We start from the raw sequence: 17,268 nt of genomic DNA on the forward strand, positions 1-17,268 counted from the left end.
GGGACCTATAGATTACTCTGACCAAGTACTTCTTTCCTTTGCTATTTCTTATTTCTACCCAGACTGATTCCACATCTCGATCTCCCGTGCTTATGTCATTTCTCATTCCAGCACTGACCCCTTCCTTCACCAGCAAAACTGCACCACCTCCTTTTCCTTTCAGTCTGTCTTTATGAAATGCTGAGTACTCTTGGATATTCAATTCCCAGACTTGTCTCAGTAATCGACACCAAATCATACCCTTCTGTTTCTATTTGCGCCGTTAACTCATTAATTTTGTTCTGAATGCTTCGTGCATTTAGATACAAAACTTTAAAATTTGTTCTACTGGTAAATTTCCCGACTCTTTTATAATTCCTTGGTGCATAAAGACATTCACCCGTTCTGTCCCTTTCTTTTAATGTCTGGTAACCATCCGTCACATTGCCAACCTGCACTCTTACCTCCTACAATTTGGGTTTTCTAATTTCCCCTACAACTGAACCCCCTCCTTTCAGTTTAAAGCATCTGGTGAACCTTCTTTGCACCCCCTCTAGTGCTATCATATCCTTTCTATTGTGAGGTGACCAGAACTACACACAGTGCTCCAGCTGTGGCCTCACCAACGCTCTGTACAACTCCAACATTACCTCCTTGCTCATATGCCCTATACCACAATTGAGGAAAGCAGGTGTCCCATATGCCTTCTGAGCTATCCTATTCACCTGCTCTGTTGTCTTGAGGATCTGTGAATAATTACCCCAATTAGGTCAGCTAACGTGATTGCATCTTCACAATGATTAGCTATTATAATTAAGCAAGCGCATGATGGTCATGATTGGTGTTTAGCATTTGTACCTTATGCATGACGTAACCTTAATCAATAGTGTGAGTGGATAGAGAAAACTCCTATACCTTGATTGGTATATGTTCATTATTTGGATTTGAAACTATATCTGCTTGTGTATTGCTGAACTCTGGACTCTGGCTGGCTGCAGTGCAGTCTGAGCTATATAGCTTAATTAAATAGCTGATGTGAAAGCTCCATGACTTGGTCTGCCTACTTCAAGGGAAACAAAGGAAAAGAGAATGGTGGGAATCTGGAATGCACACAGAAAGAGATTGAACATGGAGGGCATTGCCTTGCTATTGGGAGAAGATGGTCTGTATCACTTTATGTACTCTCCCGTGCCAATGTCCTGGCGGGAAGGTTGGCTAAGGCTACTGGGGAGAATTTAAACTAGATAGGTTGGGGGCAGGGGATCGAGACGAGGTGACTGGGAGCGAGGAAGTTAGCTCGCAAACAGAGAAGGGTCATAGACAGTGCAAGAGGGAGGAGGTCAATAACATTTCAACAATTCGGGTCCAGATAAAAGCTGGAAGAAAGACACTTTGCCTGAATGCACGAAGCATTTGGAACAAAGTAAATGAGTTGATGGCACAAATCAGCACAAATGGGTATGATCTAGTGTCCATTACAGAAACGTGGTTACAGGGTGATCAGGGCTGGGAAATGAATATCCAGGGGTATCAGACATTTAGGAAGAATAGACAGGAAGGAAAAGGTGGTGGGGTAGCTCTGATAATAAAAGATAAGCACGATGTGGAGATGCCGGCGTTGGACTGGGGTAAACACAGTAAGAAGTTTAACAACGCCAGGTTAAAGTCCAACAGGTATATTTGGTAGCAAAAGCCACACAAGCTTTCGGAGCCCCAAGTCCCTGTTGGACTTTAACCTGGTGTTGTTAAACTTCTTACTGAATAAAAGAGAATATCAGGGTAGTAGTGAGGGACGACATAGGCTCTAAGGAGCAAAACGTGGAATCATTATGGGTGGAGATAAGGAATAGTAGGGGGAGAAAGACACTGGTAGGCGTGGTCTATAGGCCCCCAAATAATAACTTAGAGGTGGGGAGGGCTATAAACAAGCAAATAATGGATGCGTGCAAAAACGGAATGGCAATAATCATGGGGGATTTTAACCTGCATGTTGATTGGCTGACTCAAGTTGGACGTGGTGGGATGGAGGAAGAGTTCTTAGAATGCTGTCGGGAAAGTTTCCTTGAACAGTATGTTACAGAACCTACGAGGGAACGAGTTATCTGAGATCTGGTAATGTGTAACGAGACAGGTAGAATTAAGGATCTTCTTGTGAACGACCCTCTTGGGTCGAGTGATCACAATATGGTCAAATTTCTGGTGCAGATGGAGGGGGAGAAAGTAGGGTCCCAAACCAATGTCCTCTGCTTGAACAGAGGGGAGTACGATAGGATGAGGGCTGAATTGGCTAGGGTGGACTGGGAGAGCAGACTGGTAGGTAGGACAGCTGAGGAACAGTGGAGGATTTTTAAGGAGATCTTTTTCAGTACTCAGCAAAAATATATTCCGGTGATAAAGAAGGACTGTAAGAAAAGGGATAGCCAGCCATGGATAACGAAGGAAATAAAGATAGCCATATGAACGGACTGGGTTTGGAGGGATACAAAAGAATGGTCTAGTTTGGACTAGGGAGCGGCATGGGCTTGGAGGGCCGAAGGGCCTGTTCCTGTGCTGTATTGTTCTTTGTTCTAATATTGTTCTTCTGCCAGGTTAGACAGGCAAGGCTTGTATCTACTGGAGTTTACAAGAACAAGAGTCAACTTGGTTGAAAGATATAAGATCCTGAAGGGTCTGGAAGGGTCTGCTTCCTCTTGTAGCAGAATCTAGAACTGGGGGCCACTGTTTAACAATAAGGGATTGTCCATTTGAAATGGAGAAGAGGCGGAATTTCTTTCTCTCAGAGGGCCTTTAGTCTCAGGAAAACTCTTCCTGAGAAGGCAGTGGAAGCAGAGTCTTTGAATATTTTTAAGGTGGAGATGGATAGATTCTTGGTGGGCAAGGGGGTGAAAGGTTATCGGGCTGGGGGGGATGCAGATTAGAGTTTATCAGATCAGTCACAATCTATTTAAATAGTGGAACAGGCTCGAGGGGCCGAATGGGCTCCTCTTGCTCCTTGTTCATATGTAATGTCTGTTATCGCATGATTGGGAGTCCAGAGGTCTGACTCTGATATCCTGTGAATTTTTATCTCTGAAACTCTATTTCCTCAACCCCGATTCCTGTAAAGTTCCCATTCTGAATCCCTGTTTGTTCCTGCCTCTGAATCACTTTCCAATGTTACCTGTTCAATTGGAAAGTTGGTGAATTAAGGGGATTGAATTCATAAAGATTTGTATTTATATAGCACCTCTCTCAACCTCAGGACATCCCAAAGCTCTCCACAGCCAATGAAATGTGTTTTGAGAGGAATACAATTGGGATATGACGGGCGTGTGGTGGTGGGGCCGTGTCGACTCCCGTACACTCGGTTCCTCAGCACACACTCTGCTTCTGACTGTGACGCAGGATCACTGAGGGCAGCACATTGGGTCTTTCAGCTGGTACCTGCCATCCTGCTTGATCTTGTTGCCAACGTCCTTCAGAAGCACATCGTCCAGCTCGCGGATGTGACACAGCGTCCCGATGGGCTTCGTCAGCAATGCTTCTGGAGAGAGGAAGTAATTTCAAGCAGCATGAGAGAGTCTGTCGGATGTTCCTTCTCAGAGAATGCCTTTGATAGGCTCGCAATAGCTTGAGCTTAGAACAAAGAAGGAACAGGACCTTCGGCCCTCCCAGCGAGTGCTGATCACAATGCCCAAACTAAACTTAAAATACCTTCTGTCCTTACTCAGTCCGTATCCCTCTATTCCCTCCCTATTCATGCACCCATCCAGATGCCTCTTAAATGTTGCTAATGTACCTGCTTCCACCACCTCCTCTGGCAGCGCGTTCCAGGCACCCACCGCTCCCTGCGTGAAAACCTCCCCCCACACATCTCCCTTAAACTTTCCCCCTCTCACCTTGAACCTGTGCCCCCGTGTAATTGACACTTCCACCCTGGGAAGAAACCTCTGACTATCCGCCCTGTCTGTGCCTCTCATCATTTTGTAGACCTCTATCAGGTCTCCCCTCAGCCTCCATCTTTCCAGTGAAAACAATCCTCACTTATTCAAAAACAGAAAATGCTGGAAAATCTCAGCAGGTCTGACAGTGTTTGCGTGGAGAGAATCGAGCCAATGTTTCGAGTCTGGATGCCCCTTTGTCAGAACTGAGAGCAAAGAAAATCAGGAGGGAATTATACTCTGAGGGTGGGGGTGGAGTGTAATTGGACAAAGGGAATGTAAATGAGGATACAGGAGGCTGAGAAAGGTGCTGAAAGTGTCCATTCAGTGATCAGAATGCGAGAATGGCAGAACACAGGCACAGATTGTTAAAGGACTGCCCGAGGAATGTGGCAGTTGCCCTGGGAAGGGAACGAGAGCTGGAATGGAGAAATGGAATTGAGACAGAAAGATAATAAAATGGATGAAAAGAAGAAACAGAATGAAATAAAATAAATGGGAATGGGGTGAAGGTGGAGGGGAGAGTTCACGCTCTGAAGTTGTTGAACTCAATGTTCAGTCCGGAAGGCTGTAAAGTGTCCAATGGGAAGATGTTCCTCCAGTTTGCGTTGGGGTTCGTTGGAACATTGCAAAAGTGGAGATGCCGGCGTTGGACTGGGGTAAACATAGTAAGAAGTTTAACAACACCAGGTTAAAGTCCAACAGGTTTATTTGGTAGCAAAAGCCACACAAGCTTTCGGAGCTCTTAGCCCCTTCTTCAGGTGAGTGGGAATTCTGTTCACAAACAGAGCATATAAAGACACAAACTCAATTTACATGAATAATGGTTGGAATGCGAATACTTACAACGAATCAAGTCTTTAAGAAACAAAACAACGTGAGTGGAGAGAGCATCAAGACAGGCTAAAAAGACATGTCGGATCATCGACACGGATGCCATCATCTCACGTGAGAACACCATCCACCAGGTACACGGTACATACTCTTGCATTTCGGCCAACGTTGTCTACCTGATACGCTGCAGGAAAGGATGTCCCGAGGCATGGTACATTGGGGAAACTATGCAGACGCTGCGACAATGGATGAATGAACACCGCTCGACAATCACCAGGCAAGACTGTTCTCTTCCTGTTGGGGAGCACTTCAGCGGTCACGGGCATTCGGCCTCTGATATTCGGGTAAGCGTTCTCCAAGGCGGCCTTCGCGACACATGACAGCGCAGAGTCGCTGAGCAGAAACTGATAGCCAAGTTCCGCACACACGAGGACGGCCTCAACCGGGATATTGGGTTCATGTCACACTATCTGTAACCCCCACAGTTGCGTGGACCTGCAGAGTTTCACTGGCTGTCTTGTCTGGAGACAATACACATCTTTTTAGCCTGTCTTGATGCTCTCTCCACTCACGTTGTTTTGTTTCTTAAAGACTTGATTAGTTGTAAGTATTCGCATTCCAACCATTATTCATGTAAATTGAGTTTGTGTCTTTATAAGCTCTGTTTGTGAACAGAATTCCCACTCACCTGAAGAAGGGGCTTAGAGCTCCGAAAGCTTGTGTGGCTTTTGCTACCAAATAAACCTGTTGGACTTTAACCTGGTGTTGTTAAACTTCTTACATTGCAAAAGGCCAGGGACAGACACGTGGACAGGAGAGCACGGTGCTGTGGGGAAGTGGCAAACGACAGGAAGGTCTGGGTCCTGCTTGCGGACAGATCGAAGGTGTTCAGCAAAGCAGTCACCCAGTCAGCGTTTGGTCTCTGCGATGGAGAGTGACCGCATTGGGAGCAGCGAATGCAACAGACCAGATTGAAGGAGGTGCCTGTGACGCACTGCTTCACCTGAAAGGGGTGTTTAGGGCCTGGGACGGTGAGCAGGGAGGAGGTAAAAGGGCAGGAGTTGCACCTTCTGTGATTGGATGGGAAGGTGCTGTGGGCAGGGGGTGAGGTGTTGGATGTGATGGAGGAGTGCACTAAGGTGTCCCAGAGGGAATGGTCCCTGCGGAATGCTGACAGGGGGAACGAGGGGAAAGTGTGTTGAGTGGTGGCATCATGCTGGCGTTGGCAGCAATGGCGGAGGATGATCCTTTGAATGTGGAGGCTGGTGGGGTGAAAAGTGAGGACAAGGGGGACTCTATCCTGGTTCTGGGAGGGGGTGAGAGCAGTGGCCCAGGGGATGGGTCGGATGCGGTCGAGAGCCCTGTCAACCACAGTGTGTGGAAAACCACGGTGGTGCATATGGCAGTGTAAAAAAAACAAAATAAATTGTAATTTCTGCGCCCTCCGCCCCCCGCCTCCCTCCCCCCGCCTCCCCCTCAGTTTATTCAACCTCTCCTCATAGTCAATACCCTCGAGACCAGGCAACATCCTGGTGAACCTTCTTTACTCTCTCCAAAGCTTCTACATCCTTCTGGTAGTGCGGTGACCAGAACTGCACGCAACACTCCAAATGCAGCCTAACCAAGGTTTTATATAGCTGCAACATGATTTCCCAACTCTTGTACTCAATGCCCCGGCTGATGAAGGCTTCCTCCCAATTATACAGTGAGGTCTAGATCAGACCAGACATGATCTTATTGATTACTTATTGAGTATTATTGATTTGGATGAGAATATAGGAGGCATGGTTAATAAGTTTGCAGATGACACCAAGATTGGTGGCATAGTGTGCAGTGAAGAAGGTTATCTCGGATTGCAATGGGATCTTGATCGATTGGGTCAGTGGGCTGAAGAATGGCAGGTGGAGTTTAATTTAGATAAATGTGAGGTGATGCATTTTGGTAGATCGAACCAGGGCAGGACTTACTCAGTTAATGGTAGGGCATTGGGGAGAGTTATAGAACAGAGATCTTGGGGTACAGGTTCATAGCTCCTTGAAAGTGGAGTTACAGGTGGACAGAGTGGTGAAGAAGGCATTCGACATGCTTGGTTTCATCGGTCAGAACATTGAATACAGGAGTTAAAGTTGTACAAGACATTGTAAGGCCACACTTGGAATACTATGTGCAATTCTGGTCACCCTATTATAGAAAGGATATTATTAAACGAGAAAGAGTGCAGAAAAGATTTACTAGGATGCTACCGAGACTTGAAAGTTTGAGTTTGGGCAGCACGGTGGCTCAGTGGTTAGCACTGCTGCCTCAAAGCGCCAGGGGCCCGGATTCGATTCCCAGCTTGGGTGGCTGTCTGTGTAGAGTTTGCACATTCTCCCCGTGTCTGCGTGGGTTCCCTCTCATAGTCCAAAGATGAGCAGGTTAGGTGCATTGGCCATCCTAAATTGCCCCTTAGTGTCCTGGGATGTGTAAGTTGGAGGGATAGGATGAGGTTGTAGGTTGAGGTAGAAAGAAAATGGAATTATAGACCAGTAAGTTTAACATCGGTAGAGGGGAAAATTCTCGAATCCATTATCAAGGACTTTATAGCGGAGCATTTAGAAAGCAGTGGCAGGATCAGACAGAGTCAGCATGGATTTATGAAGAGGAAATCAGGCTTGACAAATCTGTTGGAATTCTTTGAAGATGTAACTAGTGGAGTTGACAAGGGGGAACCAGTTGATGTGGTATATTTGGATTTTCAGAAAGGGTTTGACAAACTCCCGCACAAGGGATTATCGTGCAAGATTAAAGCGCATGGGATTGGAGGAAGTGTATTGAGATGGATAGAAAACTGGCTGGCAGAGAGGAAGCAAAGAGTAGGAATTAATGGGTGCTTTTCAAATTGGCAGGCAGTAACTAGTGGGGTGCCACAGGGATCGGTGCTGGGACCCCAGCTATTCACAATATATATTAATGATTTGGATGAAAAAAGAACAAAGAACAAAGAACAATACAGCACAGGAACAGGCCCTTCGGCCCTCCAAGCCCGTGCCGCTCCCTGGTCCAAACTAGACCATTCTTTTGTATCCCTCCATTCCCACTCCGTTCATATGGCTGTCTAGATAAGTCTTAAACGTTCCCAATGTGTCCGCCTCCATCACCTTGCCCGGCAGCGCATTCCAGGCCCCCACCACCCTCTGTGTAAAATATGTCCTTCTGAGATCTGTGTTAAACCTCCCCCCCCTCACCTTGAACCTATGACCCCTCGTGAACGTCACCACCGACCTGGGGAAAAGCTTCCCACCGTTCACCCTATCTATGCCTTTCATAATTTTATACACCTCTATTAAGTCTTCCCTCATCCTCCGTCTTTCCAGGGAGAACAACCCCAGCTTACCCAATCTCTCCTCATAACTAAGCCCCTCCATACCAGGCAACATCCTGGTAAACCTCCTCTGCACTCTCTCCAAAGCCTCCACGTCCTTCTGGTAGTGTGGCGACCAGAACTGGACGCAGTATTCCAAATGCGGCCGAACCAACGTTCTATACTTCTACAACATCAGACCCCAACTTTTATACTCTATGCCCCGTCCTATAAAGGCAAGCATGCCATATGCCTTCTTCACCACCGTCTCCACCCGTGACGTCACCTTCAAGGATCTGTGGACTTGCACACCCAGGTCCCTCTGCGTATCTACACCCTTTATGGTTCTGCCATTTATCGTATAGCTCCTCCCTACATTATTTCTACCAAAATGCATCACTTTGCATTTATCAGGATTGAACTCCATCTGCCATTTCTTTGCCCAAATTTCCAGCCTATCTATATCCTTCTGTAGCTTCTGACAATGCTCCTCACTATCTGCAAGTCCTGCCAATTTTGTGTCATCCGCAAACTTACTGATCACCCCAGTTGCACCTTCTTCCAGATCGTTTATATGAATTACAAACAGCAGAGGTCCCAATACAGAGCCCTGCGGGACACCACTAGTCACAGGCCTCCAGCCGGAAAAAGACCCTTCCACTACCACCCTCTGTCTTCTGTGACCAAGATGTGACCACCCATCTAGCCACCTCCCTCTTTATCCCATGAGATCCAACCTTTTTCACCAGCCTATCATGAGGGACTTTGTCAAACGCTTCACTAAAGTCCATATAGACGACATCCACGGCCCTTCCCTCGTCAACCATTCTAGTCACTTCTTCAAAAAACTCCACCAGGTTAGTGAGGCATGGCCTCCCTCTCACAAAACCATGCTGACTATCGTTAATGAGTTTATTCCTTTCTAAATGCGCATACATCCTATCTCTCAGAATCCTCTCCAACAACTTCCCTACCACGGACGTCAAGCTCACCGACCTATAATTACCCAGGTTATCCTTCCTACCCTTCTTAAATAACGGGACCACATTAGCTATCCTCCAATCCTCTGGGACCTCACCTGTGTCCAGTGATGAGACAAAGATTTGTGTCAGAGGCCCAGCGATTTCATCTCTCGTCTCCCTGAGCAGCCTTGGATAGATTCCATCAGGCCCTGGGGATTTGTCAGTCTTTATATTCCCTAAAAAACCTAACACTTCCTCCCTTGTAATGGAGATTTTCTCTAACGGTTCAACACTCCCCTCCGAGACACTCCCAGTCAACACATCCCTCTCCTTTGTGAATACCGACGCAAAGTATTCATTTAGGATCTCCCCTACTTCTTTGGGCTCCAAGCATAATTCCCCACTTTTGTCCCTGAGAGGTCCGATTTTTTCCCTGACAACCCTTTTGTTCCTAACATATGAATAAAATGCCTTGGGATTTTCCTTAATCCTGTCTGCCAAGGACATTTCGTGACCCCTTTTTGCCCTTCTAATTCCTCGTTTGAGTTCTTTGCTACTTTCTTTGTATTCCTCCAGAGCTCCCTCCGTTTTTAGTTGCCTGGACCTAACGTACGCCTCTCTTTTCTTTTTGACCATTCCCTCAATTTCCCTGGTTATCCACGGTTCTCGAATCCTACCCTTCCTATCCTTCTTTTTTACAGGCACATGCCTATCCTGCAGCCCTAACAACTGTTCCTTAAAAGACTCCCACATGCCAGATGTGGATTTATCCTCAAACAGCTTCTCCCAATCAACAGCTGGCAATTTCTGCCTAATCCCACTAAAGTTAGCCTTCCCCCAATCCAACACCTTACCCTTGGGACACCACTCATCCTTTTCCATCGCCATCCTAAAGCTAACAGAATTGTGGTCACTATTTGCCACATGTTCCCCCACTGAAACTTTGAAGACCTGACCGGGCTCATTCCCCAGTACTAGGTCCAGTATAGCCCCCTCTCTAGTCGGGCTATCTACATATTGTTCCAAAGAACCCTCCTGTACGCATTTTACAAATTCCTCCCCATTCAGACTCCCAGCCCTACGTGACTTCCAGTCTATACCAGGGAAATTGAAGTCTCCCACGACAACAACCCTATTTTTCCTGCACCTATCCATTATCTCCTGACATATTCGTTCTTCCACTTCCCTTGGGTTGTTGGGGGGCCTGTAGTATACCCCCAACATAGTGACTGCGCCCTTCCTGTTTCTGAGCTCCACCCACAGTGACTCGTTACACGACCCCTCTGAATTGTCCTCCCTCTGCACCGCTGTAATATGCTCTCCAACTAATACTGCTACTCCCCCACCTCTTTTGGCCCCTCCTCTATCTCGCCTAAAACCCTTGTACCCCGGAATATTCAGCTGCCAGTCCTGTCCCTCTTTCAACCAAGTCTCTGTCACCGCAACCACATCCAAATTCCTCGTACGCATTAAGGCCCTAAGTTCGTCTGTCTTACCTGCTACGCTCCTTGCATTGAAGTATAAGCACTCCAGACCTCCAGGCCCAGTGAGGTCATCCTCCCCCAGAGTGCTCTTCTTCTTTGCCAGCCTTGTCCCAGCCCCAAGCTCGTCCCCAGCCTCTACACTTGTAGACCTAATTTTCTGATCCCCATCCCCCTGCCATATTCGTTTAAACCCACCCGAACTGCACTAGCAAAACTCCCAGCCAGGATATTCGTGCCCTTCCAATTTTGTTGTGACCCGTCCTTCTTGTACAGGTGCCATCCTCTCCTGAAAACTTCCCAGTGATCCAGGAAAATGAAGCCCTCCCTCCCGGACCAGTCCTTTAGCCAAGCGTTAAATTGTACTAACTCACTAGTACTCCTAGCCTCACTGGCACGAGGCATTGGGAGCAGCCCAGATATTGCCACCCTGGAGGCCCTACCTTTTCGCCTATTTCCCAACTCCCTGAATTGCTCTCGTAGGATCCCCCTGCTCTTCCTATCTACAGTAAGAAGTTTAACAACACCAGGTTAAAGTCCAACAGGTTTATTTGGTAGCAAAAGCCACACAAGCTTTCGAGGCTCTGAGCCCCTTCTTCAGGTGAGTGGGAATTCTGTTCACAAACAGAACTTATAAGACACAGACTCAATTTACATGAATAATGGTTGGAATGCGAATACTTACAACTAATCCAGTCTTTAAGAAACAAAACAATGGGAGTGGAGAGAGCATCAAGACAGGCTAAAAAGATGTGTATTGTCTCCAGACAAGACAGCCAGTGAAACTCTGCAGGTCCACGCAACTGTGGGAGTTACAAATAGTGTGACATAAATTCTGATTCTAGGATCGCATGATAAAGACTCAGGAGGAAAAAAGCAGAAATATTTATGTGAAATAGTGTGACATAAACCCAATATCCCGGTTGAGGCCGTCCTTGTGTGTGCGGAACCTGGCTATCAGTTTCTGCTCCGCGACTCTGCGCTGTCGTGTGTCGCGAAGGCCGCCTTGGAGAACGCTTACCCGAATATCAGAGGCCGAATGCCCGTGACCGGATTCCAGATGCAATTTTACATCTCATCCGCTTCATCCTGGACCACAATATCTTCACCTTCAACAACCAGTTCTTCATCCAGACACACGGAACAGCCATGGGGACCAAATTTGCACCTCAATATGCCAACATCTTCATGCACAGGTTCGAACAAGACTTCTTCACCGCACGGGACCTTCAACCGGTGCTATACACTAGATACATCGATGACATTTTCTTCCTTTGGACTCATGGTGAACAATCACTGAAACAACTCTATGATGACATCAACAAGTTCCATCCCACCATCAGGCTCACCATAGACTACTCTCCGGAATCGGTTGCATTCTTGGACACGCGCATCTCCATTAAGGACGGTCACCTCAGCACCTCACTGTACCGCAAGCCCACGGATAACCTCACGATGCTCCACTTCTCCAGCTTCCACCCTAAACACGTTAAAGAAGCCATCCCCTACGGACAAGCCCTCCGTATACACAGGATCTGCTCGGATGAGGAGGATCGCAACAGACACCTCCAGACGCTGAAAGATGCCCTCATAAGAACAGGATATGGCGCTAGACTCATTGATCAACAGTTCCAACGCGCCACAGCGAAAAACCGCACCGACCTCCTCAGAAGACAAACACGGGACACAGTGGACAGAGTACCCTTCGTTGTCCAGTACTTCCCCGGAGCGGAGAAGCTACGGCATCTCCTCCGGAGCCTTCAACATGTCATTGATGAAGACGAACATCTCGCCAAGGCCATCCCCACACCCCCACTTCTTGCCTTCAAACAACCGCACAACCTCAAACAGACCATTGTCCGCAGCAAACTACCCAGCCTTCAGGAGAACAGTGACCAAGACACCACACAACCCTGCCACAGCAACCTCTGCAAGACGTGCCGGATCATCGACACAGATGCCATCATCTCACGTGAGAACACCATCCACCAGGTACACGGTACATACTCTTGCAACTCGGCCAACGTTGTCTACCTGATACGCTGCAAGAAAGGATGTCCCGAGGCATGGTACATTGGGGAAACTATGCAGACGCTGCGACAACGGATGAATGAACACCGCTCGACAATCACCAGGCAAGACTGTTCTCTTCCTGTTGGGGAGCACTTCAGCGGTCACGGGCATTCGGCCTCTGATATTCGGGTAAGCGTTCTCCAAGGCGACCTTCGCGACACACGACAGCGCAGAGTCGCGGAGCAGAAACTGATAGCCAGGTTCCGCACACACAAGGACGGCCTCAACCGGGATATTGGGTTTATGTCACACTATTTCACATAAATATTTCTGCTTTTTTCCTCCTGAGTCTTTATCATGCGATCCTAGAATCAGAATTTATGTCACACTATTTGTAACTCCCACAGTTGCGTGGACCTGCAGAGTTTCACTGGCTGTCTTGTCTGGAGACAATACACATCTTTTTAGCCTGTCTTGATGCTCTCTCCACTCCCATTGTTTTGTTTCTTAAAGACTGGATTAGTTGTAAGTATTCGCATTCCAACCATTATTCATGTAAATTGAGTCTGTGTCTTATAAGTTCTGTTTGTGAACAGAATTCCCACTCACCTGAAGAAGGGGCTCAGAGCCTCGAAAGCTTGTGTGGCTTTTGCTACCAAATAAACCTGTTGGACTTTAACCTGGTGTTGTTAAACTTCTTACTGTGTTTACCCCAGTCCAACGCCGGCATCTCCACATCACACCTTCCTATCTACGTCATTTGCACCAATGTGTACAACAACATCCGTTTCTTTATCTTCGTCTTTTAAGATGCCTCCTATCCGCTCGGAGACATCCAGTACCCCAGCACCAGGTAGGCAGACTACCATCCTGGAGTCCCGTTCACACCCACAGAATCGCCTGTCTGTGCCTCTAACCGACACGTCTCCCACCACTATTGCTCTCCTAACCCCTCTCTTTCCTTTCCGGGCCACAGAGCCTGACTGTGTGCCAGTGACCTGGTCACTGTGTCTTACCCCTGGAGAGGCACACTCCTCCACACTATCCAAAACAATATACTTGTTTTGGAGGGGGACAACCACAGGTGACCTCTCCACTAATTGCTCACTAAGAGCCGAGCCCTTCCTGCTATGAGAGACAACCACTGGGATACTCTCTCGTACGTTACCCTTCTGACCTTTATTCCTCCTAACTGTGATCCACTTGCCTTCCTCCCGAGGCCCCGGTGTAACTACTTGCCTATAACTCATGTCTATTAGTCTCTCATTCTCCCTGACTAGACTAAGGTCAGCAATCTGCAGCTCCAGTTCCGTGACGCGGTCCCTCAGGAGCTGCAGTTCCACGCACCTGGCGCAAATGTGGTCTTCCGGGCGGCTAGGTGTTTCCAGGAACTCCCACATCCCACACCGGGAGCAACAAACTGGCCTATCACTCATAGTTACCCTTTTCCTTTGTAAGTTTGGATTAAAATAACTTACTGTGCTTCGCCCTTTCCGCCAAAGCCCTTATAGTTCACACTCTGCTTCCCCACTCACTCCGCTGCCCGCTCCCGACGCTGCCCGCTGTATACTGCGGCCTCCCTTTAATACTTCGTGTGCTTAAATAAAAAAAAACTACTAAAATGTCCGCCCACGTGACCCCACGCCCTGTCTACTTGACTTATAAGGAGAGGCTGGATAGACTGGGACTTTGTTCTCTGGAGCTTGGGAGGCTGAGGGGTGATCTTATAGAGGTCTATAAAATAATGAGGGGCACAGATCAGCTAGATAGTCAATATCTTTTCCCAAAGGTCGGGGAATCTAAAACTAGAGGGCATAGGTTTAAGGTGAGAGGGGAGAGATACAAAAGTGTCCAGAGGGCAATTTGTTTACACAGAGGGTGGTGAGTGTCTGGAACAAGCTGCCAGAGGTAGTAGTAGAGGGGGGTACAATTTTGTCTTTTAAAAAGCATTTAGACAGTTACATGCGTAAGATGGGTATAGAGGGATATGGGCCAAATGAGGGCAATTGGAATTAGCTTAGGGGTTTTTAAAAAAGGCAGCATGGACAAGTTGGGCCGAATGGCCTGTTTCCGTGCTGTAAACGTCTATGACTCTATCATCAAGCCAATTTTGTATCCATTTGGCTACCTCACCCTGGATCCCATGAGATTTAACCTAATGCAACAACCTACCATGTGGTACCTTGTCAAAGGCCTTGCTAAAGTCCATGTAGACAACATCAACTGCATGCCCTCATCTACCTTCTTGGTTACCCCTTCAAAAAACTCAATCAAATTTGTGAGATATGATTTTCCACTCACAAAGCCATGCTGACTGTCCCTAATCAGTCCTTGCATCTCTAAATGCCTGTAGATCCTGTCTCTCAAAATACCTTCCAACAACTTACCCACCACAACTTACCCACCACCTCATTGTTCCACAGGAGCAGGCTGAGGGTAAGGGAGCTTGCTTGTGCACTCATTTATTTAATTATTTTTCAGTTAAATTAGTGAAAGAAATCGCAGGTTTTTTTTCTAAACAGGAAATAGGCCCAGCAGCAGCCTGGGAAGGTTTTTGGAGGGTTTAAAAGTAGGCCGCACCTTTGAGCGGGCAGCGTCGTTAGCGGGCAGCGGAGTGAGCAGGGGCAGAGTGAGAGCTATAAGGGCTTTGGCTCACAGGGCTTCGGCGAAGGCGAGGAAAGTTGTTTGTTTTTCTTCGGTTACACCCCCTTTTTGTTTTATCCCAAAAACTAAAAAGGACATGGCTGGTATGAGTGGGAGGCCAGTATACTGCAGTCGGTGTGGGATGTGGGAGTTCCTGGAGACAACTTGCCTCCCGGAAGTCCATATCTGTGCCAGATGTGTGGAACTGCATCTCCTGAAGGATCGTGTAAGGGAGCTGGAGCTGAGGCTCGATGAACTCAGTTTAGTTCGGGAAAATGAGAGAGTCATAGATAAAAGTTATAGTCAGGTAGTGACACCAGGGTCTCGGAAGGAAGACACGTGGGTCACGGTTAGGAGGGGTAATTGTCAGAAGGGTGATGTGCCAGAAAGTACCCCAGTGGCAGTCTCCCCTAAAAGAAAGGGATGGGCAACAGATGGGAGAAGGGAAGGGAGTGAGCAGTCTGTGGAGGGATCCCCTGTGGTTGTCCCCCTCCAAAATAGGTATCTTGTTTTGGATTCTGTGGAGGGGGATGACCCTCCAGGGGTAAGCCAAGAGGACCAGATCGCCTCCACGGAGACAGGCTCAGGGGTCCGGAAGGGAAAGAAGGGGTTTAGGAGAGCGATAGTTGTGGGGGACGCAATGGTTAGAGGCACGGACAGGCGCTTCTGTGGGACTGAACGAGAATCCAGGATGGTAGTCTGCCTCCCTGGTGCCGGGGTACTGGATGTCTCCGAGAGGGTAGGAAGCATATTTAAAAAGGAAGGTAGTCAAACTGATGTGATTGTACACATTGGTGAAAATGATGTAGGTAGGAAGAGCAGGGGGGTCATACGAGAGAAATTCAGGGAGTTGGGTGCTAGGCTAAAAAGTAAGGCCTCCAGGGTAGCAATCTCTGGACTGCTCCCGGTGTCTAGTGCAAGTGAGGCTCGGAACAGGGAGATTCTACAGTTGAACGCGTGGCTAAAGGACTGGTGCAAGAGGGAGGGTTTTAAATTCATAGATAACTGGGAAATCTTCAAGTCAAGATGGCAACTGTACAGAAAGGATGGGTTACACCTTAACTGGAAGGGAGCAAATATCCTGGCTGGGAGTTTTGCGAGAGTGTTTCGGCAGGATTTAAACTAGTGTGGCAGGGGGGTGGGGAACAAAACAGGAGGTCAGTAAATACTGAGGCTGGGGTCGAGCTGGGGGCCGGGGCAAGGCTAGCCAAGAAGAGGTGCACTCTGGAGGAGGAGGACCTGACTGGGCCTGGAGGTCTGGAGTGCATCTGCTTCAATGCGAGGAGTGTAACGGGTAAAACAGACGAAATTAGGGCCTTAATGCTTATGTGGAATTTGGATGTGGTTGCGGTGACGGAAACTTGGTTAAAAGAAGGACAGGACTGGCAGCTGAATATTCCGGGGTATAAGTGTTTTAGGCGAGACAGAGGAGGGGCTAAAAAAGGTGGGGGAGTAGCGATATTAGTTAAGGAGCATATTACCGCGGTGCAGAGGGTAGACAACTTAGAGGGGTCATGTACTGAGTCGCTGTGGGTGGAACTCAGAAACAGGAAGGGTGCAGTCACTATGCTGGGGGTGTACTACAGACCACCCAACAGCCCACGGGAAGTGGAGGAAAGGATATGTCAGGAGATTCTGGATAGGTGCAGAAAACATAGGGTTGTTGTAGTGGGGGACTTTAATTTCCCTGGCACTGACTGGAAAGTGCTTAGAGCTGGGGGTCTGGACGGGGAGGAATTTGTAAAATGCGTACTGGAAGGTTCTTTGGAACAGTATGTAGATAGCCCGACTAGAGAGGGGGCTATACTGGACCTAGTTCTGGGAAATGAGCCCGGTCAGGTCGTCAAAGTTTTGGTAGGGGAACATGTGGCAAATAGTGACCACAACTCTGTTAACTTTAGGATAGTAATGGACAAGGATGAGTGCTGTCCTACGGGCAGGGTGCTAAATTGGGGGAAGGTTGACTATAGCCGGATTAGGCAGGAATTGGTGGATGTTGATTGGGAGAGGATGTTCGAGGGTAAGTTCGCGTCTGGCATGTGGGAGTCTTTTAAGGAACTATTGATAAGGCTGCAGGATAGGCATGTGCCTGTAAA

General features: G+C 47.8%; 1 protein-coding gene across 2 annotated transcripts in view; it reads right to left on the minus strand.

The window, feature by feature from the left end:
• Positions 1-17,268, minus strand: part of LOC144504645 (IQ motif and ankyrin repeat domain-containing protein 1-like) — a 137,147-nt gene that overhangs the window by 25,070 nt on the left and 94,809 nt on the right. For both annotated transcript variants that reach the window (XM_078230338.1, XM_078230330.1), the window contains one exon: positions 3,403-3,502. In XM_078230338.1, coding sequence (XP_078086464.1) covers positions 3,403-3,502 — 100 coding nt within the window. The remainder of the gene's footprint in view (positions 1-3,402; positions 3,503-17,268) is intronic.

The sequence above is a fragment of the Mustelus asterias genome, chromosome 2 (assembly GCF_964213995.1).
Source record: "Mustelus asterias chromosome 2, sMusAst1.hap1.1, whole genome shotgun sequence".
Lineage (NCBI taxonomy): Eukaryota > Metazoa > Chordata > Chondrichthyes > Carcharhiniformes > Triakidae > Mustelus > Mustelus asterias.